At 46.0% G+C, this 27,211-nt stretch overlaps 9 protein-coding genes across 9 annotated transcripts; 5 read left to right on the plus strand and 4 right to left on the minus strand.

The window, feature by feature from the left end:
* Positions 1-815: 815 nt before the first annotated feature.
* Positions 816-21,825, minus strand: LOC134566069 (uncharacterized). Its single transcript, XM_063425779.1, has 6 exons — positions 21,423-21,825; positions 20,736-20,797; positions 6,774-7,006; positions 4,189-4,456; positions 3,568-3,777; positions 816-1,235 (listed from the first exon to the last, which is right to left on the minus strand). Exons 1-6 carry the CDS (start codon positions 21,823-21,825, stop codon positions 816-818), a joined length of 1,596 nt encoding a protein of 531 aa, XP_063281849.1.
* LOC134614311 (histone H4) lies at positions 1,952-2,263 on the plus strand. Its single transcript, XM_063457961.1, has one exon. It carries the CDS (start codon positions 1,952-1,954, stop codon positions 2,261-2,263), a length of 312 nt encoding a protein of 103 aa, XP_063314031.1.
* LOC134614313 (histone H2B 1.1) lies at positions 3,541-3,948 on the minus strand. Its single transcript, XM_063457963.1, has one exon. The coding sequence runs from the start codon at positions 3,919-3,921 to the stop codon at positions 3,541-3,543; it is 381 nt and encodes a 126-aa protein (XP_063314033.1). The 5' UTR covers positions 3,922-3,948.
* Positions 5,181-5,492, plus strand: LOC134614312 (histone H4). Its single transcript, XM_063457962.1, has one exon. The coding sequence runs from the start codon at positions 5,181-5,183 to the stop codon at positions 5,490-5,492; it is 312 nt and encodes a 103-aa protein (XP_063314032.1).
* LOC134614310 (histone H2B 1.1) lies at positions 6,770-7,150 on the minus strand. The gene has a single exon (XM_063457960.1). The coding sequence runs from the start codon at positions 7,148-7,150 to the stop codon at positions 6,770-6,772; it is 381 nt and encodes a 126-aa protein (XP_063314030.1).
* Positions 7,451-7,843, plus strand: LOC134614309 (histone H2A type 2-B). The gene has a single exon (XM_063457959.1). The coding sequence runs from the start codon at positions 7,451-7,453 to the stop codon at positions 7,841-7,843; it is 393 nt and encodes a 130-aa protein (XP_063314029.1).
* Positions 21,826-22,550: 725 nt separating the features above from the next.
* Positions 22,551-22,862, plus strand: LOC134614316 (histone H4). The gene has a single exon (XM_063457967.1). The coding sequence runs from the start codon at positions 22,551-22,553 to the stop codon at positions 22,860-22,862; it is 312 nt and encodes a 103-aa protein (XP_063314037.1).
* A 1,277-nt stretch (positions 22,863-24,139) lies between these two features.
* On the minus strand, positions 24,140-24,520 carry LOC134614315 (histone H2B 1.1). The gene has a single exon (XM_063457966.1). The coding sequence runs from the start codon at positions 24,518-24,520 to the stop codon at positions 24,140-24,142; it is 381 nt and encodes a 126-aa protein (XP_063314036.1).
* A 300-nt stretch (positions 24,521-24,820) lies between these two features.
* Positions 24,821-25,213, plus strand: LOC134614314 (histone H2A type 2-B). Its single transcript, XM_063457964.1, has one exon. The coding sequence runs from the start codon at positions 24,821-24,823 to the stop codon at positions 25,211-25,213; it is 393 nt and encodes a 130-aa protein (XP_063314034.1).
* The last annotated feature ends 1,998 nt before the right edge of the window (positions 25,214-27,211 follow it).

The raw sequence follows: 27,211 nt of genomic DNA on the forward strand, positions 1-27,211 counted from the left end.
GAACAAGGGAACGTTGGAAAGTATAATACTGAAACTTAAATAAAATAAATAAAAAAATTTAAAAAAATATATACAAAATTAGGTTTCTAATAAACATGTTTTCCTGGTAGGATAATCAAAATCAAATACACATTCACCTTATCAGTGGCTGGAATGGCACACAGTAACATAGTATCAAATTGTAACAAGTATGCCATACCTTCAAAAACAAAAGAAACAAAGGATCTATTAAAGCATATGCCGACAAATCTTTTAAAGATTTTCCCGTGTGGTTTTCAAAATGAACGTAGGAAGTTGGAAAGCAGAATACTGAAATTGACATTGAAAATAAAAAAATAAAAAGCGATTTAGGTTCTTATAAACTTGGTAAGATTCTTCGTTTTTTCCTGCTTTCATTATTTATACATTTTCTGATGCACATTTAAACAGCTACGAATCTCTCAAAAATGTTAGGATTCTGACTGAAACTGGGAATTGGGGTGGGTGGAGAGAGAGAAAATGATTATCTAGCTCCAAGGAGAAAAAAAAAAAGCAATATACATATATAAATCATAGAAAATGGGATGAATGGTTCTGTTTTTAGGTATAATTATTTCCAAGTGCTTGTATTATTGTTAATGTACTTTATTATGCCTCACAGCAGGACCTGTTTGCTAGTAAAGTGCAGGAGATTAGCCAATAGAAATAAAGAACATAGTCCTGGATAATAAAGGGTGCGGGAGGAAGGGATTGACAAGCTCGTTTGGTTGAAGACATAGTGGCTCTGAAAAGAGCCTTTGGTTGGAGAAATGAAGAGATTGGTCAGGAGAATGGCATTAAGCGCGCTCTCCTCTAATCCTGCGAGCCAGCTGGATGTCTTTGGGCATGATGGTCACTCTCTTGGCGTGGATGGCACACAGGTTGGTATCCTCGAAGAGGCCAACCAGGTAAGCCTCGCTAGCCTCTTGCAAGGCCATGACAGCAGAGCTCTGGAAGCGCAGGTCGGTTTTGAAGTCCTGGGCGATCTCACGGACCAGGCGCTGGAAGGGCAGTTTGCGGATCAGCAGCTCAGTGGATTTCTGATAGCGACGGATTTCCCGAAGAGCTACCGTGCCAGGGCGGTAACGGTGAGGTTTCTTGACACCACCGGTAGCGGGAGCGCTTTTCCTGGCAGCCTTGGTGGCCAGCTGCTTCCTGGGAGCCTTCCCTCCGGTGGATTTACGGGCTGTCTGCTTAGTACGGGCCATTCTGTCAAACTGAGCGTCTCACCTACCACAAAGTTATCAGGAGCTATGGCTAGAAAGCCGCGAGCCCGAGTTCTTTATAGATGAAAGATGGATATGATTGGACACAATGTACCACGCCCCTAACTCTGATAGGAGAGAGACGCTGCCACTTGGAGACAAAAGTGTAGATTGAAATACTGAGCACAACGCATGCTCTTTCAATGTTACACTGCCATCTAGTGGCCATGTATAGGTACTGCGTTAATTGATTAATTACATAATTCGATCCAGAACTAAGAGATACTATGTGTAATACATACAATCAGTGTAAAAATTAAAAGATTATAATTATGTCTTTAGCTAAATAATTTATCGAGACATATTTACTTTTAATCTCTTTACCTGCATTCCGTGCTATTACAGGATTTGTCTATTATGTATGAAGCAAAGGGAAGGAAAATGAAACATTTTATCAGTAAATGCAGTCTGCACTGAATACTTGCCGGAGCTGCAAATTCGAATACGGTAGAAACCTTTCCCGCTGGCGTTTTTTTTTCTCTAGTTCAAAAATGACTATTCAGCAAATCACCGCAAAGCACAACCTCCTGCATCAGCCAATCAACGACAAGAGCCGCCCAGTGACGGTTTGATTTGTCTATCAGTTCCCCACTCGGTCGTCTCAAGAGACATATAAGAGAAGGCAGCCGTGTTGGGAGCATTCATTGTTCCACTTGTCTCAGCTCAGAATGTCTGGTCGCGGTAAAGGAGGGAAAGGGCTCGGTAAAGGTGGTGCCAAGCGGCACAGGAAGGTGCTCCGTGATAACATCCAGGGGATCACTAAACCGGCTATCCGCCGTTTGGCTCGCAGAGGAGGTGTCAAGCGAATCTCCGGCCTCATTTACGAGGAGACTCGAGGAGTGCTGAAAGTCTTCCTGGAGAACGTTATCCGCGATGCCGTCACATACACCGAGCACGCCAAGAGGAAGACGGTCACCGCCATGGACGTGGTGTACGCGCTGAAACGCCAGGGCCGCACTCTCTACGGTTTCGGAGGTTAAACGTTTCGGCTGATGTTCGATAATTCATTCAAACCAAAGGCTCTTTTCAGAGCCGCCCACTCCTTCCCTCATAAGGCTATAATTCCACCAGGATGGCTCGGCTGTCTCAATGCTCCCTACAACATATTGGAGAACGAGAAATTACAGAGTAGCCTTCCGGTAACACAAACTCCAATGTGTTTCCTATCCATATAATGTTGCCTTATGTTTCCCCGAATATCCTGCTTCGTTTTCTGTTTGAATGCAACGCTCTCATAAAACATGAAATAAGGGCATTGGAGGCTGAGAGGGTTAAAGTCTTCCTTGTTAGTAAGACTAGAATCCTCTCTGCACTAAACTGCAGTCAGTATGTGATCTAAAACGGCCGGAGAGAAAAGCTACTGTGATCGAAGCAGCCATTCCCGCTTTTTATATGGAAAACATGCTGCATACTGACTTTATACACCTCGAAACAGACCTAAAACTAGACATTCTATACTGTGATAATTATAGTTTGAGGAATCATTAGAATTCTCTAAGCATCACAGTCCATACAAATTATATGGCAGTCGTTTCCACCTGAGTATGAAAGGGTTAAACTATATGCATTTTATCATCACAAAATACTGCTTAATGAAACTGCAATCAGTATGTGGCCAGGAAATGGCGGGAGAGGAAAGTGGAAGAACAAAAAGCTGCTGTGACAGAGCCAGCAGGGGGACTATATCGTGCAGGATTTAAACTTCGCCATTTTGTAACCGACTTTCCCGCTTTAAAAACGCCATGCAGAGAACGCTGAATGTATAAATTTGGTAATAAATACATTATAAGAGGGAAACAGACCCACCAAACTCCTAATTTTAATTTATAAAGTATTCATTGAGATTGATATTGCTGGTTTGATCCATGATATGTATTAAACAAAAAGTAACCATTGCAATCTGTATACACGAGATGGCAGCATTGTATAATTTGTGAGAGAGGAGTGTGAATGGAAACACGTTTCATGTGTAAGCTAGATTGATACATTATAATAGTTTTAGGCTGTTGTATCTTTTAGTATACTTTATAACCAGCAGAATAAATGTTACACTATAGGTTCTGCCATTGAGAGTGTTTTACAATTTATTTTAGCTTGAAGAAGATTTCAAAATTGAAATAGTGTAACGCGACAATCGATTACTTTTTACATTTCGCACATAGAGAATACTCTCGTAATATAGTCACAGCTCTCTCGTGGATTGTGTGGGTGGCTCTTAGAAGAGCCTTTGTGTTATTAGAGTTTGGGTGACGGGTCTTTACTTGGCGCTGGTGTACTTGGTCACTGCCTTGGTGCCCTCAGACACGGCGTGTTTGGCCAGCTCTCCGGGCAGTAAGAGCCGTACAGCGGTCTGGATCTCCCGGGAGGTGATGGTGGAGCGCTTGTTATAGTGAGCCAGACGGGAGGCTTCCCCTGCGATGCGCTCGAAGATATCATTGACAAAGGAGTTCATGATCCCCATGGCCTTGGAGGAGATACCGGTGTCGGGGTGGACCTGTTTCAGCACCTTGTACACGTAGATGGCATAGCTCTCCTTCCTGCTCTTTCTGCGCTTCTTCCCATCCTTCTTCTGGGTCTTGGTCACGGCTTTTTTAGAGCCCTTCTTGGGTGCGGGAGCGGACTTGGCTGGTTCAGGCATGATGATCAGAGAAATCTTACGAAATTTCCAACAGAATAAGGAACACGTTCCCCAGCTGCTCTATATATAGAAGCCCTGGCAGTAAAGCCTGACCTGTGTGCATTTTCTATTGGTTCGTTCAGTAAGAGCATTGAGCATGGAACGCGGTAACCTACAGCGATTGGTTACTTTCTGAGTCGGACGCTGATTGGTGGCTTTAAAATGCAACCAATTAGATTAGAGCTCGCGGTATCTGAGATGGTATAAATAGCCGTGCAAGGCCATGACAGCAGAGCTCTGGAAGCGCAGGTCGGTTTTGAAGTCCTGGGCGATCTCACGGACCAGGCGCTGGAAGGGCAGTTTGCGGATCAGCAGCTCAGTGGATTTCTGATAGCGACGGATTTCCCGAAGAGCTACCGTGCCAGGGCGGTAACGGTGAGGTTTCTTGACACCACCGGTAGCGGGAGCGCTTTTCCTGGCAGCCTTGGTGGCCAGCTGCTTCCTGGGAGCCTTCCCTCCGGTGGATTTACGGGCTGTCTGCTTAGTACGGGCCATTCTGTCAAACTGAGCGTCTCACCTACCACAAAGTTATCAGGAGCTATGGCTAGAAAGCCGCGAGCCCGAGTTCTTTATAGATGAAAGATGGATATGATTGGACACAATGTACCACGCCCCTAACTCTGATAGGAGAGAGACGCTGCCACTTGGAGACAAAAGTGTAGATTGAAATACTGAGCACAACGCATGCTCTTTCAATGTTACACTGCCATCTAGTGGCCATGTATAGGTACTGCGTTAATTGATTAATTACATAATTCGATCCAGAACTAAGAGATACTATGTGTAATACATACAATCAGTGTAAAAATTAAAAGATTATAATTATGTCTTTAGCTAAATAATTTATCGAGACATATTTACTTTTAATCTCTTTACCTGCATTCCGTGCTATTACAGGATTTGTCTATTATGTATGAAGCAAAGGGAAGGAAAATGAAACATTTTATCAGTAAATGCAGTCTGCACTGAATACTTGCCGGAGCTGCAAATTCGAATACGGTAGAAACCTTTCCCGCTGGCGTTTTTTTTTCTCTAGTTCAAAAATGACTATTCAGCAAATCACCGCAAAGCACAACCTCCTGCATCAGCCAATCAACGACAAGAGCCGCCCAGTGACGGTTTGATTTGTCTATCAGTTCCCCACTCGGTCGTCTCAAGAGACATATAAGAGAAGGCAGCCGTGTTGGGAGCATTCATTGTTCCACTTGTCTCAGCTCAGAATGTCTGGTCGCGGTAAAGGAGGGAAAGGGCTCGGTAAAGGTGGTGCCAAGCGGCACAGGAAGGTGCTCCGTGATAACATCCAGGGGATCACTAAACCGGCTATCCGCCGTTTGGCTCGCAGAGGAGGTGTCAAGCGAATCTCCGGCCTCATTTACGAGGAGACTCGAGGAGTGCTGAAAGTCTTCCTGGAGAACGTTATCCGCGATGCCGTCACATACACCGAGCACGCCAAGAGGAAGACGGTCACCGCCATGGACGTGGTGTACGCGCTGAAACGCCAGGGCCGCACTCTCTACGGTTTCGGAGGTTAAACGTTTCGGCTGATGTTCGATAATTCATTCAAACCAAAGGCTCTTTTCAGAGCCGCCCACTCCTTCCCTCATAAGGCTATAATTCCACCAGGATGGCTCGGCTGTCTCAATGCTCCCTACAACATATTGGAGAACGAGAAATTACAGAGTAGCCTTCCGGTAACACAAACTCCAATGTGTTTCCTATCCATATAATGTTGCCTTATGTTTCCCCGAATATCCTGCTTCGTTTTCTGTTTGAATGCAACGCTCTCATAAAACATGAAATAAGGGCATTGGAGGCTGAGAGGGTTAAAGTCTTCCTTGTTAGTAAGACTAGAATCCTCTCTGCACTAAACTGCAGTCAGTATGTGATCTAAAACGGCCGGAGAGAAAAGCTACTGTGATCGAAGCAGCCATTCCCGCTTTTTATATGGAAAACATGCTGCATACTGACTTTATACACCTCGAAACAGACCTAAAACTAGACATTCTATACTGTGATAATTATAGTTTGAGGAATCATTAGAATTCTCTAAGCATCACAGTCCATACAAATTATATGGCAGTCGTTTCCACCTGAGTATGAAAGGGTTAAACTATATGCATTTTATCATCACAAAATACTGCTTAATGAAACTGCAATCAGTATGTGGCCAGGAAATGGCGGGAGAGGAAAGTGGAAGAACAAAAAGCTGCTGTGACAGAGCCAGCAGGGGGACTATATCGTGCAGGATTTAAACTTCGCCATTTTGTAACCGACTTTCCCGCTTTAAAAACGCCATGCAGAGAACGCTGAATGTATAAATTTGGTAATAAATACATTATAAGAGGGAAACAGACCCACCAAACTCCTAATTTTAATTTATAAAGTATTCATTGAGATTGATATTGCTGGTTTGATCCATGATATGTATTAAACAAAAAGTAACCATTGCAATCTGTATACACGAGATGGCAGCATTGTATAATTTGTGAGAGAGGAGTGTGAATGGAAACACGTTTCATGTGTAAGCTAGATTGATACATTATAATAGTTTTAGGCTGTTGTATCTTTTAGTATACTTTATAACCAGCAGAATAAATGTTACACTATAGGTTCTGCCATTGAGAGTGTTTTACAATTTATTTTAGCTTGAAGAAGATTTCAAAATTGAAATAGTGTAACGCGACAATCGATTACTTTTTACATTTCGCACATAGAGAATACTCTCGTAATATAGTCACAGCTCTCTCGTGGATTGTGTGGGTGGCTCTTAGAAGAGCCTTTGTGTTATTAGAGTTTGGGTGACGGGTCTTTACTTGGCGCTGGTGTACTTGGTCACTGCCTTGGTGCCCTCAGACACGGCGTGTTTGGCCAGCTCTCCGGGCAGTAAGAGCCGTACAGCGGTCTGGATCTCCCGGGAGGTGATGGTGGAGCGCTTGTTATAGTGAGCCAGACGGGAGGCTTCCCCTGCGATGCGCTCGAAGATATCATTGACAAAGGAGTTCATGATCCCCATGGCCTTGGAGGAGATACCGGTGTCGGGGTGGACCTGTTTCAGCACCTTGTACACGTAGATGGCATAGCTCTCCTTCCTGCTCTTTCTGCGCTTCTTCCCATCCTTCTTCTGGGTCTTGGTCACGGCTTTTTTAGAGCCCTTCTTGGGTGCGGGAGCGGACTTGGCTGGTTCAGGCATGATGATCAGAGAAATCTTACGAAATTTCCAACAGAATAAGGAACACGTTCCCCAGCTGCTCTATATATAGAAGCCCTGGCAGTAAAGCCTGACCTGTGTGCATTTTCTATTGGTTCGTTCAGTAAGAGCATTGAGCATGGAACGCGGTAACCTACAGCGATTGGTTACTTTCTGAGTCGGACGCTGATTGGTGGCTTTAAAATGCAACCAATTAGATTAGAGCTCGCGGTATCTGAGATGGTATAAATAGCCGTGCAGGGGGCGCCAAGGTCTAGACGATAATTCGATTTCGTTTTGAAAATGTCAGGAAGAGGCAAACAGGGCGGCAAAGTCAGGGCTAAAGCCAAGACCCGATCATCCAGAGCAGGTCTGCAGTTCCCAGTCGGCCGTGTCCACAGGCTGCTCAGAAAGGGCAATTATGCCGAGCGGGTTGGAGCCGGAGCTCCGGTCTATCTGGCTGCAGTGCTGGAGTATCTGACCGCCGAGATCCTGGAACTGGCTGGGAATGCAGCCCGAGACAACAAGAAGACCCGCATCATCCCCCGCCATCTGCAGCTCGCTGTGCGCAACGACGAGGAGCTCAACAAACTGCTCGGAGGGGTCACCATAGCCCAGGGTGGGGTATTGCCCAATATCCAGGCTGTTTTACTGCCCAAGAAAACCGACAGCCACAAGCCAGCCAAGAGCAAGTAACTCCACTGTCCCTCAGCTCCCAAACTTACACAAAGGCTCTTTTAAGAGCCACCCACAATCCCCAGAAAGAGCTCACACTGATATATGACTGTATGGAGGTGATCACTGTCTTGCTACATTCTTATACGGTTATTCACTACAGTGACACGTCAAAGGGAATTTAGTATTTAAGGGTCTAATACCTCTTTTTTACAGTCTCTGTAATTCGGCTAACGAACTAAGTGATGCTTTTCAAATTTCCATTAAAACACACCTAGCGGACTTTCCCTTTCTAACCATTGCTATTACTACTTGTTATACACTGGGGAGTCTTTAGTGAAACACAAGAAATCGATCAAAAGCGGATTAATAGTTAAGTCACTATTGTGAACAATAGGAAAGTGCTGCATATCATTATAAGGTGGAAGGAAGTAAAGACTCCAATCCATCCCGATTTTCACACATCGGTAGATTCAATTAAACTTGAGATCTTTTGGGTTTTTTTTGCCTCAATTTTATAATTCAGGTTTTAGTGAATGAGCATGCCTCTCTTTCTACTGGTAATGCAAAAGAGGGCGGCAAATTCCAATTTCAAGTGACTTCCAATCATGCCACAAAAAAAAAAATCTCAACTCCAAAGCCAGTCAGATTTCTCCTAGGTGGGATTTAGTCACACCATATGGCCATGTGGGGGTCCTCTCCTGCTTCAAAATAAGCCAGTATGCCATACGGTGTAACTAAATTCCGTATTGCCAAGATAGGTCTAAGTAAGTAGTATTGTAAGATTTCATGCTGTATTTTGGGATGTGCTCTCCTTCACATGTACAAACCTTTTGGAAATGTATTACTGTTCTGCTTTAATTGTACTACGTTGTTTATTTTGTTTTCCATATTTCTAAACACTAAAAATATAGATGAACCAAAAACCCTCTCCCCTCCCCCTTTAAAAAAAAATAAATAAATATATATTTATTCTTGATGTGGTATCATTCAAGTAAGACACATAAAGTCATAGCTTTCCCATATTTTGTAAATTCTAGTAGGCTTAAATTTGTATACTTTCATATCACTAGAAATGAGGCAAATCTAATCAACATGAGGTTGAGGGTCAATCATCAAAGCCTGGGCCTCCTCCCTATTTTCTTCTCCCTTGCACAGTGGGTCAGCTAACTGCCTCCATCCACACATCAGGACATGCATGCACACATTCACACGGCAAGGGATTTTATATACCACTCGAGATAATATTCTCAAAGCCAAGCGACTTTTTCTAAAAATGGTTTTCACTGAGACCTCATTGTGGGGCTGGACTATTCACGGTCCACAGACCCAACCCATGGGCAGCCTAGATTTCCTTTAAAACAGCCTTCTGTCCTCTAGGTAAGCCCACTGGTGCAAAATGGTAGAGGAGGGGTAGTCTCAATTAGGGTCACTACAGGCCACCTTTCCCACACCTGGCTTACACACAGGTTCCCTCGCCCACAGGCCATCATTCCCAGCTATTTAAATACCCTCCCTCTCACAGGAAAAGTACAACATTAACTTTCACAAGGTAAGTACAAAAGAAAAAAATGCATTACTGTAAAACCAAAAATAAAAGCAGGTTGTGTCAAATAGACAGTGTGTCTGGGAAAACAAACAGCCCCAATGCAACCCATATGCCAGGCCGGGTGGTTTATAGAGGGTCTTGGCTCTTCTCCTCACCACCTCGTCTCAGACTGATTACGGCTTTGGGTGGATCTACATTCACCCTCGATAGTCGTAGAGGCGTCAATTGAAGGGTGCAAGTGACTCTCCAGCCGACAGTGTTGACACAGAATCTCCTTGAGGCACCCACCACCAGAGTACCTGCATCTTCGCCACTCCATCAGGACGGAGAATGGCAAATCATCAAATATTTTATTTATTTTTTAAATTCTTTATTTTTGTTGAGGCATGTGATTATGGGGGTACAGAAAAAAGAGAGGGAGACGTTCAAGAGTTGTACAGGATGGGGTCGTCATAACATATTGACAAAGTCTCCTATGATTATCAACCTCATTTTATATATATATAGTAACATGCTGTGGCTAAATACTGTTATCTCTTGCTTTAATACTGTAATCTCTCGCATTGATACTGTTTCCTCTCGCTTTAATATTGTTATCTCTCGCTTTAATACTGTTATCTCTCGCCTTAATACGGTTATCTCTCGCTTTAATACGGTTATCTCTCGCTTTAATACGGTTGTCTTCTCGACTTAATACTGTCAACGTATAGTAGCTTACATGCAAGGCTGTACTCGGTTGGGACAGGTTAATTATTAAACGTTAGGTTACATGCTAGACAGACATATTATATAATAAAGACCACTGACTACCAATTGTATTGTAGTCAAGGATAGCTATAACAAAATGAGGGTATGTTAGGCTAGGTGATATACAGTGCTCTGCATTAATGTTAGGTACACACAAATATATGTATATTAACAGCCGCATAGTTACTCTTTCAGGAGATGGAATTACCCTTGTGAGTACACTTTTGATGGGCAGTCAGTGGTCGCCTGCCAAGGGACCCCCCTAAATATATCTCGAAGCATTTAAATAAAAGGGGATATAAGGACTGCTATGGTAGTTATAGTCCCGATGTGTGTCATGTTCGTATGGTGGCAGTCCCTGTATGGGCGATCCAGACGAGTGTCTGTCTTAGGCGGGAAAAGAGTCCCTGTTGCCGTGCCGATCATCGTGTACAGTATGGTGGCTGTAGGTGGTTAATCCGCGTTCGTTGGCCCGCATGCAGTGTGGAAGGTAAGGTTAAGTTGTTGTCCCTCTGTAGTGAGGCTAGTGGGGTATGAGGATGTGCTCGCCTGTTCCTGCTTGGCGTCCTTCGGCAGTCCGTCCTTGAGAAGTCAGAAGGGAGGGTGCCTCAGTCAGCCCTCGGGCATGGATAGCTGGGCATGCAGTCTCCGCCATTTTAAAGGTGGACTCTGCGCTCTGTGGTCTCTTGTGAAGGTGCCGCTTCTAGCCGGTGCTGCCCGCAAGTTTATTCTGTGCAGGGGGAGCGGTGTGGGTCGCTTCTGAGCCTCACTGCCGGTTTTGGTGCCAGCATCCTTGGTCTCCGCCATCTTGCACGCTGCGCTTTGGTGCTGGATCCAGGCGGCCCTGCTGCTGCTCCCGGGATGGTCGGGGCATGCGGGGGTGGGGACCGGGATCACCCCCCCGGTCCATGGGGGGGGGGAACGGGGCCACAGCTCCACGGGTCTGGCTCCTGTCTGAGCACCGATGAGCAGGATAGCGGGGCAGCGACCGTCTGCCCCACTCACCGCCGGAGTAGGCCTCGTTGATGCCAGTGAGGATTCATCCCCCAGGGGACTGAAACCGGTCGGGCCAGCCTCACCCTGGGTCCGGTACTCTCCACCCGATGTGTTTCACTGATTTTTGTCAACTTTTTATGCCAAAATAAACTGATTGCTTGTTCTTCCGTTGTAAATTTCGGGAGCTGGTCTGACATGCGACCATCTCGCTTGGCGGCCTGGCCCTGCCCCCATCATCAAATATTTTAATATGAAAGTCCTCCATATCAACAGTGGAGTGGGCATCTGGGCCCACTGTTTCTTGTGCCCCTCAGGACCAGATATTTTTATGTCGATGTTGTGCTTCCAGTGATGGTACTGTGCGGTTAAGCCTCTGGACCTGTTGGGAGATCTTATCGTTTGTGTATGGGTCACAGTCAGTAGTCCCTCTCGTTCCTCCTCTCGGTATTTAACGTCGCTAATGAGTCGATTCAGGCTGCCTATTTCAGTTTGCTTTCTGCTAGGTCTGCTTTCCTAACCGCTTGTAGATCCTACAGGAGCTTTTCAATGTTCCCTTTAGCGGAGGGTGATGTGGCGGTATACACTCTCGAGAATGGGTTACTACCGCCTGTGGTCGCCCCTTCCTAGTTGTGCCCAGTCCTAGAGTGATTATAGCTGCAAACCAGTGATTATAGTATTTTGCAGGAAGGCAAGCGTGGTATCACCCAAACACTAGTCGAGACTTAGGGAAGGGTAAACAAGAACTGTTTATTGTAGGAAAGATACAAAGTATTTATGCACAGGCATCGCTGTGTCTGGGAGATAATGGTATCTCCCGGACACAGGAAGCCGAACACACAAAAAACCCAAAACTCACCCAATACAGTAACACAACCCCATGCCATACATCACCAAATAGCTCCTGGTCCCAGCTATAATCCCTGCAAATAGCGGGGCGATCGGATGTACAGAGCCAGAGAAATCATCATATAAAGTCTGGGCTTAACACTCTGTACATTCTCACAAATAGTTCCACTTGGTTTAGGCCTGTAGAGTCAAACTACACGCCTAAACCATGCAGCAACCAATCAGCACTCACAGAGGGGAGGAGTTACAAGCTAAGCCCTTGAGGGCTCGCCGACCAATCGTGATAAATGGCGCAAACAAGTTTGAATGGCAGCTCCTTCTCCTATTGGTTGGCATGGATTTTCCAACCCAAGGTAAGCTTACCCCCAAGGGTACAATTCAGCTCCCATGGAGTTATGAAAAAAATATTGTGCAATAGCGGAATTGACTTCCGCATGGCTGATTCAGGGCAGTTGCCCGATGTGCATGACATAATGGAAGTCAAATTGAGACAGAAATGTTCCATCTAGTGATTTGCTGCCGCATTCACGGCTTGCCAACTACTCGCGATGTAGCCCCGCTTTCTAGTCGCATGTCTCTGCACCCTCATCAAGTGGCTCTGCTGCTCCTTCACAATGTCACTGTCCCATTGTCCACACTGTCACTGTCCCACACTGTCAGACTACTCCCTCTCCCACAATATAACTGCCCCAAGTTGTCACACTGCCCCCTCCATCACATTGTCACTGTCCCATTGCCCACAGTGTCACTGTCCCACTGCCCCACACTGTTAGACTACTCCCTCCCCCACAATGTCACTTACCCAAGCTGTCACACTGCCGCCTCCAAACACACACTGTCCCCTCCACCACAATGTCACAGGCCCCAAGCTGTCGCACTGCCAACTCCCAACATACACTGTCACGCTGCCCCCTCCACCACAATGTCACTGCCGCAAGCTGTCACACTGCCACTCCCAACACACACTGTCCCCTACACCACAATGTCACTGCCCCACTCCTACAATGTCATTGTCCCACACTGTCACACTGCCTCACACTGTCATTGCCCCACACTATCAGACTACTCCCTCCCCCACAATGGCACTGCCCCAAGTTGTCACACTACCCCCTCACACACACTGTCACACTACACCCTCCACATACTGTCACTGCCTCCCTCGGCCCCACACCCCACTACCTCAACCCTATAACCCCCAGCCCTCCACACAGCACCCCATGGCTACCACAGTAGAGCCACATCGCACCAACCCTCGCTGTTTACCCTTGTAAACAGCCCAGGCATTACAGGAACAACTGCCCCCAGCAAATCCGGATGGAGTGGAACTGACCCCCATCTAACCAGCCCTGAGCCGGAGCCCACTGTGAAGAGGGAAACCGTTACGGGGGTGGTCCAGGCGCAACCCAGGAAATTTGGCCAGTGCTTCATGAGATGGCCCCGGTACAAGCTGTGGAGGACAGCCATGCCGAGCATAGGCAAGTTGTCAAAATAAATGGCAAGGAGGCTCAGGGGCTAAGAGACACGAGGGGCACTCTGACCCTAGTACAGCCGCACCAGGTTAGCACCACGGCAAATACCGGCCGGACTGTGGCTGGTAGAGTCGCCGGCGGAGCCATCAATACACAGAGGTCGGCATCATGCAAGACTTACCGGCAGAGGTGTGAATACATACACACACACACACACACACAGATTTCTGAATGCACACAGGCGTTGCTGAATGCACACAGGCTGATTTATACACGTACACACAGACTGCTGAGTCCATACACACAGACATACAGACATACAGACTGCTGAGTCCATACACACACACACAGACATACAGACTGCTGAGTACAGACACAGACTGCTGAGTCCATATACACACACAGACTGCTGAGTCCATACACAGACACACACACACACAGACTGCTGAGTCCATACACAGACACACACACACACACACATACTGCTGATTCCATACACACACACAGACTGCTGAGTCCATACACACACACACAGACATACAGACTGCTGAGTCCATACACACACACACAGACATACAGACTGCTGAGTACAGACACAGACTGCTGAGTCCATATACACACACAGACTGCTGAGTCCATACACAGACACACACACACAGACTGCTGAGTCCATACACAGACACACACACACACACACACATACTGCTGATTCCATACACACACACAGACTGCTGAGTCCACACACACACACACACATACACAGACTGCTGAGTCCATACACCCACAGACTGCTGAGTCCATACACCCACAGACTGCTGAATCCATACACACGCACAGACTGCTGAGTCCATACACCCACAGACACACAGGCTGCTGAGTCCATACACAGGCAGAGACTGCTGAGTCCATAAACACACACACACACACACACACACAGATTGTTGAGTCTTTACACACATACAGACTGCTGAGTTCATACACACACACAGACTGCTGAGTCCATACACACACACACAAACACACACACACAGACTGCTGAGTCCTTACACACACACAGACTGCTGAGTAGGACTGCCATCAGAAATTTTAGGGCCCCTGACACAGATCAAGATCTGGGCCCCCGGGGCCAGCACCAAGTCCGCCCACAAGGATGAAGTGTGTGTGTATAGTGGATGTAGAATGTGTGTCATGGATGCAGTGTGTATAGTGGATGTAGAATGTGTGTAGTGGATGCGGTATTTGTGTCATGGATGCAGTGTGTATAGTGGATGCAGTATGTGTGTCATGGATGCAGTGTGTATAGTGGATGCAGATTGTACATTTAGTGTAATGTATGTAATGTTTGTATGCATGCATTAGATGCAGAGTGTGTGTGTAGTGAATGTAGGTGTGTATAGTGAATGCAGAGTGTGTGTTTTTGTAGTGGATGTAGTGTGTATAGTGAATGTAGTGTGTATAGTGAATGTAGTGTGTTTGTAGTGAGTGCAAAGTGTGTTTAGTAAATGTAAAATGCAACTAGTGAGTGCAACGTGTGTATAGTGAATGCAGTGTGTGTGTGTTTGTGTGTAGTGCAAAGTGTGTTTAATGAATGTAGTGTGTGTGTGTGTGTAGTACCGAGCGTGTTTATTAAATGTAGTGTGTAGTGAGTGAAATGTGTGTGTATAGTGAATGTAGTGTGTGTGTGTGTAGTGCAAAGTGTGCTTAGTGAATGTAGTGCAAAGTGTGTTTAGTGAATGTAGTGTGTGTGTAGGGCAGAGTGTGTTTAGTGAATGTAGTGTGAGTATGTGTAGTGCAGAATGTGTTTAGTGAATGTAGTGTGTGTAGTGCAAAATGTGTATAGTGAATGTAGTGTGTGTGTGTAGAGCAAAATGTGTATAGTGAATGTAGTGTGTAGCGCAAAGTGTGTTTAGTGAATGTAGTGTGTGTGTAGTGCACAGTGTGTTTAGTAAATGTAGTGTTTGTAGTGAGTGCAGAGTGTGTTTAGTGAATGTAGTGTATGTGTAGTGCAGAGTATGTTTAGTGAATGTAGTGTGTGTGTGTGTGTGTAGTGCAGAGTGTGTTTAGTGAATGTAGTGTGTGTGTAGTGCAGAGTGTGTTTAGTGAACCTAGTATGTGTGTGTGTGTAGTATTTTTTTTATTTGTGTGTGTATATTTCAATTTTATTCCCCCCTCCCTGGTTCTTACCATGCCAGGGAGGGGGGAGATCGCATTCCCTGTTGGTCCAGTGGCATGGTGGAGGGTGCCAGCCGCGGTACATTGAAGAGGGGGCCCAGCAACACACACTGTCTTCCTTTCCAGCTCCCCTCTGACTAACTCTCGCGAGACAGGCCTGCGTGCTGTGCGCTCTGGCGGCCGCAGGAAAGTTAGACAGAGAGCAGCTGGAAAGGAGGACAGAGTGTGCTGCTTTGCCCCCCTCTGCAATGTACAGGTAGCAGGGCGCCCTCTGTGCACGTATATATAGCGAAAATCGCTAGATATATATATGTGCACATAATGAATGTGGGGCTCGGGCCCCCCAGGACCGCCGGGCCCATGACAACCGTTATGGTTGTCATGCCCTGATGGCGGCCCTGCTGCTGAGTCCAAACACACACACACACACACACACACACAGACTGCTGAGTCCAAACACACACACAGACTGCTGAGTCCATACACACATACACACACACACAGACTGATGAGTCCATACACATTCTGCTGAGTCCATACACACACACACACACACACACACACACACAGACGGCTGAGTCCATACACACACACACACACAGACTGCTGAGTCCATACACACACACACACACACACACACAGACTGCTGAGTCCATATACACACACACACGCACACACACAGACTGCTGAGTCCATATACACATACACACACACACAGACTGATGAGTCCATACACAGACTGCTGAGTCCATACACACATACACACACACACAGACTGATGAGTCCATACACAGACTGCTGAGTCCATACACACACACACACACACACACACACACACACACACACAGACTGCTGAGTCCATACACACACACACACAGACTGCTGAGTCCATACACACACACACACACACACAGACTGCTGAGTCTATACACACACACACAGACTGCTGAGTCCATACACACACACACACACACACACAGACTGCTGAGTCCATACACAGACACACACACACACACACACAGACGGCTGAGTCCATACACACACACACACAGACTGCTGAGTCCATACACACACACACACACACACAGACTGATGAGTCCATACACACACAGACTGCTGAGTCCATACACACACACACAGACTGATGAGTCCATACACACACAGACTGCTGAGTCCATACACACACACACACACAGAGACTGCTGAGTCCATACACACACACACACGCACACACACAGACTGCTGAGTCCATATACACACGCACACACACAGACTGCTGAGTCCATACACACACACACACAGACTGCTGAGCCCACACACACACACACACACAGACTGCTGAGTCCATACACACACACACAAGCTTCCTCACTAGCAGAGACACACACACACCTGAGCACATCAAGCCTACCTGTTGCTGGGGGTCAGACACTCAGACATCTTCTGGCCTTTGCAGAGCAGCAGCATGGGCTGCTGCTTAACGGCAGGGGCGGGGCCTATTTTCGGGAAGTGGGGCTTCATTTGGGGCGCGGCCTGTGCCGGGGAGCCTGTCAGTGCTCCCTCCGGCCACAGACAGCCCCCAGCACCGCTCCAGCTCCTCTCTCCTGCATACCCTCGGGCTGTCACACACTGTTACAGCCCGAGGGAATCGAATTTAAACACATGGACAGCAGGTTGCTGGCATTTGAGGGGGCCCAAGGGGGGGCACAGCATGATGTAGGGGGGGGGGCATGCCCACCCCCAGCGACACCACTGTAGCCTGTTGCGGCTAAGGCTTTCTTCAGCGCGGCCAGTGACACACCTCCGAAACTCAAGAAGTATGAACGCAGTCACTGAGTGCTATATCCACATGATCCCACTTGCTTGCCCGCATGGCTTTCACGTTCCCCTGTGGGGCATCGCCCTACCTGCTCCTAAAGGAGCCATAATCACTAGCCGGGGAAGCTGGCCAGGCATGAGGCTCCTGGATCCTCCCTGGACAGTGATTATGGCTCCTTCAGGAGCAGGTAGGGCGTTCCCCTGCAGGGGAACCTGAAAACTATGCAGGCATTCAAGTGGTCACATGTGGGTATGGCGCCCTTTCTACCCATTTGCCGGCGAAACACCTCCCCTCCCTGAGTGCCAATTGGTGCAAATTGGTTCATGGCCTTTCTCCTGATTGGCCATCACGTGGTTGAGATGCAAAGTTTGAATCCACCGGACAAAATCAAGTGATTCTGTGGAGCTATTTTCGGGTATGTACAGAGTCTCAAGCCCAGACTTTGTACGATGATTTCTCGGGCTCTGCACATCCGATAGCTCCGCTATTTGCAGGGATCATAGCTGAGACCAGGCGCTATTGTATGGCATGTAGGGTTGTGTTACTGTACAGTGTGTATTTTTGTGGTTTTGGTGTGTTCGGCTTCCTGTGTCTTGAGATACCATTATCTCCGAGAGACAGCGACGCTTGGGCGGGCTTATGTTTTCATGTTGCTAGGGGTCTGTGCATAAAGACTGTGTATCTTGCCTGAAATAAACAGGGTTTTTTTCGCCCTTCACTAGGTCTCGAATAGTGTTTGGGTGATACCACGATTGCCCTTCTGCAAGCGGCTATAATCACTGGCTAGCAGCTCTAATCCCTCTAGGGCTGGGCACAACATGGAAGGAGCGACCACAGGCAGTAGTAACCCATCCTCGAGAGTATACCGCTACACCACTCTCAACAACATTCAGACGTCTATGAGGCAGGTGTTTGTTAATACCCCAAAAGAGGCGTTTTTTGACGGGGTTTGTCAGCAACGGGGCCGTGCCACCGGCTGCTTTTGGTCTTCAAGCTCCTGAAATATTGTGCAATCACCTTCGTTATTATTATTGTTAAGGGTTCCTAGGCTATTGTCGCCGTTCTGTACAATGGCATGGGCAGTTCCCTCTTTCTACTGCCAATACCTCTCCCTATACAACCAAACATTCTGCAAGCACTCCCTGCTGCTCTATAGCATTGTCTTCCTACCTTTGAGTCATCAGAAATAATCTTATGTCCAAGATGCATTATCTTGCCCTTATCCACATTCAATGTCAGTTGCCACAACTTTGACCATTTTTCTAGTTTACCTATACCATTTGCCATTTTGCTTATCCCTCCTGGAACATTAACCCTGTTACATATCTTAGTAGTGTCAGCAAAAAGATATATCTTCTGCAATATCACTAATAAAAATATTAAAGAGAATGGGTCCAGGTACAGATCCCTGAGGTACCCAACTGGTGACAAGCCCATGCTCGAATATACTCCATTAACTACAACCCTCTGTTGCCTGTCACTCAGCCACTGCCTTGCCCATTCAACAATATTGGAATCCAAACTTCAAGATTTCAGTTTATGGACAAGCCTTCTATGTGCAACAGTGTCAAAATCCTTACTGAAATCTAGGTAAGCAATGTCTACTGCACCACCCTGATCTATTAATTTAGTAACCCAATACACGTTCTATTTCCTAGTTCCCTCTGTACGGCCTGACCACCTGGTTTCTGACGTGCTTACTCCACACTCCAGGTACGGTCTGCCTTACGTTGCTGCCTCATACCTCCCCTACGTTTTTGTTACATGTTTTCCCCAGGTACGTCCTGTCTCGCACTTCGCCCCCCACCTAGTCTAGATGTGGCTGGCTGTCAGAGTCTTAGGTGTCCAATAGAGGTTATCTCCCCCTGGCTTTCTTAGCCTTAGGTTAGTGGTCCCGCGACGCCAACACCCATCCTCATACTCGGAGGTACTACGCCCCTCGGGCCAAATCATAGTTAGTTGCCTCGCATGTGGCATAGAGAGGGCCTACCCTGTCACTCCCATTCTGTCTTATGCTTTACTGGTCACCGAGAGGCTGACACCCCGCCACAACGTTCAGTGGCCACGAAATCCCCTCGCGTCAACGCATAGATAGAGTCTCTCAAGCCGCTTGGCATCTAGCAGGGCCTCACCTGTCACCAACTTAGTTTTAATTGTTTCGCCGCCTTGCGGCACTAGCAAGCTGGCCAGCTCACACTGGTCCTACACTTACTCTGGTCCTTTTTCTTGCTCTGATTTCTCGCTTCTTTCTTTTAGCATGGATCAAGTACCGGAAGGTGGCGAACACTTGTTACTGCCCGACACTCCGGCCAGGTCTGGTACTCCATCTCGCAGGGGAGATTCTGCCACGCCTGCCTCCTTCGGTTCCTGGTTGATTCTTCACCTCATGACAGATTTTCGGAAATGTCAGCTCCCGTTCCCTGCATACACTAGGAAGACCGAACTGTTCTCCATTTTAGATGCTGGACCTTTCTGATGTTTTCACTCCGACCATGTAAGTAAACTCCCATTTACCTGGCTTTCTACGGTCTTCTTAGACCCCGTGAACTTACCACTACTACCATAACCAACCTACAATAATGCCTCAGGAGGTCTCACCTAGTTAATTTGGGAGACTATTATGTACTTACACTTCCTCACACTCGAACTACACATACTCTGTTCATACCACAACCACTACAGAACCTAGACATATTTTTCATACTATGTCCATGTAAGTCATGCTCTTCCTGTTGTTGATTGTAATAAATTCTAGTCTGTATCTTTTTGGACCTCTTTATTTACAGGCCTACTGCTACGTCGGTTCCGGCACACCTCAACCAACTTTTCCTCTTCTTACACATTGCTCTCCTTACACTCTTGCCTCTGCCTTTTTATGCCCCTACCACAAATGTGAAGGCTTGGCCTGCAGTTGTGGGATGGGCATGGTCCCCTATTTAAGCTCACTACTCACCTCCACCTGTCCCGTTCGTTTCTTAGTGTTGCTTGACCCCACCCTCCTCTCCCTTTTATACTTTTCTCTATTCATTACTTGGTAGGCCCTCTTTATTTACAGGTCTACTGCTACGTTCCCCGCACACCTCAACCGACTTTTCCTCTTCTTACACATTGCTACACAGTCATACTCTCCTTACACTCTTGCCTGGGCCTTTTTATGCCCCTACCACAAGTATAAAACGAACAAGGGAACGTTGGAAAGTATAATACTGAAACTTAAATAAAATAAATAAAAAAATTTAAAAAAATATATACAAAATTAGGTTTCTAATAAACATGTTTTCCTGGTAGGATAATCAAAATCAAATACACATTCACCTTATCAGTGGCTGGAATGGCACACAGTAACATAGTATCAAATTGTAACAAGTATGCCATACCTTCAAAAACAAAAGAAACAAAGGATCTATTAAAGCATATGCCGACAAATCTTTTAAAGATTTTCCCGTGTGGTTTTCAAAATGAACGTAGGAAGTTGGAAAGCAGAATACTGAAATTGACATTGAAAATAAAAAAATAAAAAGCGATTTAGGTTCTTATAAACTTGGTAAGATTCTTCGTTTTTTCCTGCTTTCATTATTTATACATTTTCTGATGCACATTTAAACAGCTACGAATCTCTCAAAAATGTTAGGATTCTGACTGAAACTGGGAATTGGGGTGGGTGGAGAGAGAGAAAATGATTATCTAGCTCCAAGGAGAAAAAAAAAAAAGCAATATACATATATAAATCATAGAAAATGGGATGAATGGTTCTGTTTTTAGGTATAATTATTTCCAAGTGTTTGTATTATTGTTAATGTACTTTATTATGCCTCACAGCAGGACCTGTTTGCTAGTAAAGTGCAGGAGATTAGCCAATAGAAATAAAGAACATAGTCCTGGATAATAAAGGGTGCGGGAGGAAGGGATTGACAAGCTCGTTTGGTTGAAGACATAGTGGCTCTGAAAAGAGCCTTTGGTTGGAGAAATGAAGAGATTGGTCAGGAGAATGGCATTAAGCGCGCTCTCCTCTAATCCTGCGAGCCAGCTGGATGTCTTTGGGCATGATGGTCACTCTCTTGGCGTGGATGGCACACAGGTTGGTATCCTCGAAGAGGCCAACCAGGTAAGCCTCGCTAGCCTCTTGCAAGGCCATGACAGCAGAGCTCTGGAAGCGCAGGTCGGTTTTGAAGTCCTGGGCGATCTCACGGACCAGGCGCTGGAAGGGCAGTTTGCGGATCAGCAGCTCAGTGGATTTCTGATAGCGACGGATTTCCCGAAGAGCTACCGTGCCAGGGCGGTAACGGTGAGGTTTCTTGACACCACCGGTAGCGGGAGCGCTTTTCCTGGCAGCCTTGGTGGCCAGCTGCTTCCTGGGAGCCTTCCCTCCGGTGGATTTACGGGCTGTCTGCTTAGTACGGGCCATTCTGTCAAACTGAGCGTCTCACCTACCACAAGGTTATCAGGAGCTATGGCTAGAAAGCCGCGAGCCCGAGTTCTTTATAGATGAAAGATGGATATGATTGGACACAATGTACCACGCCCCTAACTCTGATAGGAGAGAGACGCTGCCACTTGGAGACAAAAGTGTAGATTGAAATACTGAGCACAACGCATGCTCTTTCAATGTTACACTGCCATCTAGTGGCCATGTATAGGTACTGCGTTTATTGATTAATTACATAATTCGATCCAGAACTAAGAGATACTATGTGTAATACATACAATCAGTGTAAAAATTAAAAGATTATAATTATGTCTTTAGCTAAATAATTTATCGAGACATATTTACTTTTAATCTCTTTACCTGCATTCCGTGCTATTACAGGATTTGTCTATTATGTATGAAGCAAAGGGAAGGAAAATGAAACATTTTATCAGTAAATGCAGTCTGCACTGAATACTTGCCGGAGCTGCAAATTCGAATACGGTAGAAACCTTTCCCGCTGGCGTTTTTTTTTCTCTAGTTCAAAAATGACTATTCAGCAAATCACCGCAAAGCACAACCTCCTGCATCAGCCAATCAACGACAAGAGCCGCCCAGTGACGGTTTGATTTGTCTATCAGTTCCCCACTCGGTCGTCTCAAGAGACATATAAGAGAAGGCAGCCGTGTTGGGAGCATTCATTGTTCCACTTGTCTCAGCTCAGAATGTCTGGTCGCGGTAAAGGAGGGAAAGGGCTCGGTAAAGGTGGTGCCAAGCGGCACAGGAAGGTGCTCCGTGATAACATCCAGGGGATCACTAAACCGGCTATCCGCCGTTTGGCTCGCAGAGGAGGTGTCAAGCGAATCTCCGGCCTCATTTACGAGGAGACTCGAGGAGTGCTGAAAGTCTTCCTGGAGAACGTTATCCGCGATGCCGTCACATACACCGAGCACGCCAAGAGGAAGACGGTCACCGCCATGGACGTGGTGTACGCGCTGAAACGCCAGGGCCGCACTCTCTACGGTTTCGGAGGTTAAACGTTTCGGCTGATGTTCGATAATTCATTCAAACCAAAGGCTCTTTTCAGAGCCGCCCACTCCTTCCCTCATAAGGCTATAATTCCACCAGGATGGCTCGGCTGTCTCAATGCTCCCTACAACATATTGGAGAACGAGAAATTACAGAGTAGCCTTCCGGTAACACAAACTCCAATGTGTTTCCTATCCATATAATGTTGCCTTATGTTTCCCCGAATATCCTGCTTCGTTTTCTGTTTGAATGCAATGCTCTCATAAAACATGAAATAAGGGCATTGGAGGCTGAGAGGGTTAAAGTCTTCCTTGTTAGTAAGACTAGAATCCTCTCTGCACTAAACTGCAGTCAGTATGTGATCTAAAACGGCCGGAGAGAAAAGCTGCTGTGATCGAAGCAGCCATTCCCGCTTTTTATATGGAAAACATGCTGCATACTGACTTTATACACCTCGAAACAGACCTAAAACTAGACATTCTATACTGTGATAATTATAGTTTGAGGAATCATTAGAATTCTCTAAGCATCACAGTCCATACAAATTATATGGCAGTCGTTTCCACCTGAGTATGAAAGGGTTAAACTATATGCATTTTATCATCACAAAATACTGCTTAATGAAACTGCAATCAGTATGTGGCCAGGAAATGGCGGGAGAGGAAAGTGGAAGAACAAAAAGCTGCTGTGACAGAGCCAGCAGGGGGACTATATCGTGCAGGATTTAAACTTCGCCATTTTGTAACCGACTTTCCCGCTTTAAAAACGCCATGCAGAGAACGCTGAATGTATAAATTTGGTAATAAATACATTATAAGAGGGAAACAGACCCACCAAACTCCTAATTTTAATTTATAAAGTATTCATTGAGATTGATATTGCTGGTTTGATCCATGATATGTATTAAACAAAAAGTAACCATTGCAATCTGTATACACGAGATGGCAGCATTGTATAATTTGTGAGAGAGGAGTGTGAATGGAAACACGTTTCATGTGTAAGCTAGATTGATACATTATAATAGTTTCAGGCTGTTGTATCTTTTAGTATACTTTATAACCAGCAGAATAAATGTTACACTATAGGTTCTGCCATTGAGAGTGTTTTACAATTTATTTTAGCTTGAAGAAGATTTCAAAATTGAAATAGTGTAACGCGACAATCGATTACTTTTTACATTTCGCACATAGAGAATACTCTCGTAATATAGTCACAGCTCTCTCGTGGATTGTGTGGGTGGCTCTTAGAAGAGCCTTTGTGTTATTAGAGTTTGGGTGACGGGTCTTTACTTGGCGCTGGTGTACTTGGTCACTGCCTTGGTGCCCTCAGACACGGCGTGTTTGGCCAGCTCTCCGGGCAGTAAGAGCCGTACAGCGGTCTGGATCTCCCGGGAGGTGATGGTGGAGCGCTTGTTATAGTGAGCCAGACGGGAGGCTTCCCCTGCGATGCGCTCGAAGATATCATTGACAAAGGAGTTCATGATCCCCATGGCCTTGGAGGAGATACCGGTGTCGGGGTGGACCTGTTTCAGCACCTTGTACACGTAGATGGCATAGCTCTCCTTCCTGCTCTTTCTGCGCTTCTTCCCATCCTTCTTCTGGGTCTTGGTCACGGCTTTTTTAGAGCCCTTCTTGGGTGCGGGAGCGGACTTGGCTGGTTCAGGCATGATGATCAGAGAAATCTTACGAAATTTCCAACAGAATAAGGAACACGTTCCCCAGCTGCTCTATATATAGAAGCCCTGGCAGTAAAGCCTGACCTGTGTGCATTTTCTATTGGTTCGTTCAGTAAGAGCATTGAGCATGGAACGCGGTAACCTACAGCGATTGGTTACTTTCTGAGTCGGACGCTGATTGGTGGCTTTAAAATGCAACCAATTAGATTAGAGCTCGCGGTATCTGAGATGGTATAAATAGCCGTGCAGGGGGCGCCAAGGTCTAGACGATAATTCGATTTCGTTTTGAAAATGTCAGGAAGAGGCAAACAGGGCGGCAAAGTCAGGGCTAAAGCCAAGACCCGATCATCCAGAGCAGGTCTGCAGTTCCCAGTCGGCCGTGTCCACAGGCTGCTCAGAAAGGGCAATTATGCCGAGCGGGTTGGAGCCGGAGCTCCGGTCTATCTGGCTGCAGTGCTGGAGTATCTGACCGCCGAGATCCTGGAACTGGCTGGGAATGCAGCCCGAGACAACAAGAAGACCCGCATCATCCCCCGCCATCTGCAGCTCGCTGTGCGCAACGACGAGGAGCTCAACAAACTGCTCGGAGGGGTCACCATAGCCCAGGGTGGGGTATTGCCCAATATCCAGGCTGTTTTACTGCCCAAGAAAACTGACAGCCACAAGCCAGCCAAGAGCAAGTAACTCCACTGTCCCTCAGCTCCCAAACGTACACAAAGGCTCTTTTAAGAGCCACCCACAATCCCCAGAAAGAGCTCACACTGATATATGACTGTATGGAGGTGATCACTGTCTTGCTACATTCTTATACGGTTATTCACTACAGTGACACGTCAAAGGGAATTTAGTATTTAAGGGTCTAATACCTCTTTTTTACAGTCTCTGTAATTCGGCTAACGAACTAAGTGATGCTTTTCAAATTTCCATTAAAACACACCTAGCGGACTTTCCCTTTCTAACCATTGCTATTACTACTTGTTATACACTGGGGAGTCTTTAGTGAAACACAAGAAATCGATCAAAAGCGGATTAATAGTTAAGTCACTATTGTGAACAATAGGAAAGTGCTGCATATCATTATAAGGTGGAAGGAAGTAAAGACTCCAATCCATCCCGATTTTCACACATCGGTAGATTCAATTAAACTTGAGATCTTTTGGGGTTTTTTTGCCTCAATTTTATAATTCAGGTTTTAGTGAATGAGCATGCCTCTCTTTCTACTGGTAATGCAAAAGAGGGCGGCAAATTCCAATTTCAAGTGACTTCCAATCATGCCACAAAAAAAAAAAATCTCAACTCCAAAGCCAGTCAGATTTCTCCTAGGTGGGATTTAGTCACACCATATGGCCATGTGGGGGTCCTCTCCTGCTTCAAAATAAGCCAGTATGCCATACGGTGTAACTAAATTCCGTATTGCCAAGATAGGTCTAAGTAAGTAGTATTGTAAGATTTCATGCTGTATTTTGGGATGTGCTCTCCTTCACATGTACAAACCTTTTGGAAATGTATTACTGTTCTGCTTTAATTGTACTACGTTGTTTATTTTGTTTTCCATATTTCTAAACACTAAAAATATAGATGAACCAAAAACCCTCTCCCCTCCCCCTTTAAAAAAAATAAATAAATATATATTTATTCTTGATGTGGTATCATTCAAGTAAGACACATAAAGTCATAGCTTTCCCATATTTTGTAAATTCTAGTAGGCTTAAATTTGTATACTTTCATATCACTAGAAATGAGGCAAATCTAATCAACATGAGGTTGAGGGTCAATCATCAAAGCCTGGGCCTCCTCCCTATTTTCTTCTCCCTTGCACAGTGGGTCAGCTAACTGCCTCCATCCACACATCAGGACATGCATGCACACATTCACACGGCAAGGGATTTTATATACCACTCGAGATAATATTCTCAAAGCCAAGCGACTTTTTCTAAAAATGGTTTTCACTGAGACCTCATTGTGGGGCTGGACTATTCACGGTCCACAGACCCAACCCATGGGCAGCCTAGATTTCCTTTAAAACAGCCTTCTGTCCTCTAGGTAAGCCCACTGGTGCAAAATGGTAGAGGAGGGGTAGTCTCAATTAGGGTCACTACAGGCCACCTTTCCCACACCTGGCTTACACACAGGTTCCCTCGCCCACAGGCCATCATTCCCAGCTATTTAAATACCCTCCCTCTCACAGGAAAAGTACAACATTAACTTTCACAAGGTAAGTACAAAAGAAAAAATGCATTACTGTAAAACCAAAAATAAAAGCAGGTTGTGTCAAATAGACAGTGTGTCTGGGAAAACAAACAGCCCCAATGCAACCCATATGCCAGGCCGGGTGGTTTATAGAGGGTCTTGGCTCTTCTCCTCACCACCTCGTCTCAGACTGATTACGGCTTTGGGTGGATCTACATTCACCCTCGATAGTCGTAGAGGCGTCAATTGAAGGGTGCAAGTGACTCTCCAGCCGACAGTGTTGACACAGAATCTCCTTGAGGCACCCACCACCAGAGTACCTGCATCTTCGCCACTCCATCAGGACGGAGAATGGCAAATCATCAAATATTTTATTTATTTTTTAAATTCTTTATTTTTGTTGAGGCATGTGATTATGGGGGTACAGAAAAAAGAGAGGGAGACGTTCAAGAGTTGTACAGGATGGGGTCGTCATAACATATTGACAAAGTC

This window comes from Pelobates fuscus, chromosome 6 (assembly GCF_036172605.1).
Source record: "Pelobates fuscus isolate aPelFus1 chromosome 6, aPelFus1.pri, whole genome shotgun sequence".
In the NCBI taxonomy this organism is placed as follows: Eukaryota; Metazoa; Chordata; class Amphibia; order Anura; family Pelobatidae; genus Pelobates; species Pelobates fuscus.

Coding starts and splice junctions, on each gene's coding strand:
- LOC134614311 (XM_063457961.1), top strand. CDS start 1,952: ATGTCTGGTCGCGGTAAAGGAGGGAAAGGGCTCGGTAAAGGTGGTGCC.
- LOC134614313 (XM_063457963.1), bottom strand. CDS start 3,921: ATGCCTGAACCAGCCAAGTCCGCTCCCGCACCCAAGAAGGGCTCTAAA.
- LOC134614312 (XM_063457962.1), top strand. CDS start 5,181: ATGTCTGGTCGCGGTAAAGGAGGGAAAGGGCTCGGTAAAGGTGGTGCC.
- LOC134614310 (XM_063457960.1), bottom strand. CDS start 7,150: ATGCCTGAACCAGCCAAGTCCGCTCCCGCACCCAAGAAGGGCTCTAAA.
- LOC134614309 (XM_063457959.1), top strand. CDS start 7,451: ATGTCAGGAAGAGGCAAACAGGGCGGCAAAGTCAGGGCTAAAGCCAAG.
- LOC134566069 (XM_063425779.1), bottom strand. CDS start 21,825: ATGGCCCGTACTAAGCAGACAGCCCGTAAATCCACCGGAGGGAAGGCT. Junction 7,007..20,735: donor CCATTCCAGCCACTGATAAG/GTGAATGTGTAT, acceptor GTGCTGAAACAG/GTCCACCCCGACACCGGTAT. Junction 4,457..6,773: donor ACCAAGTACACCAGCGCCAA/GTAAAGACCCGT, acceptor TCAGTTTGACAG/AATGGCCCGTACTAAGCAGA.
- LOC134614316 (XM_063457967.1), top strand. CDS start 22,551: ATGTCTGGTCGCGGTAAAGGAGGGAAAGGGCTCGGTAAAGGTGGTGCC.
- LOC134614315 (XM_063457966.1), bottom strand. CDS start 24,520: ATGCCTGAACCAGCCAAGTCCGCTCCCGCACCCAAGAAGGGCTCTAAA.
- LOC134614314 (XM_063457964.1), top strand. CDS start 24,821: ATGTCAGGAAGAGGCAAACAGGGCGGCAAAGTCAGGGCTAAAGCCAAG.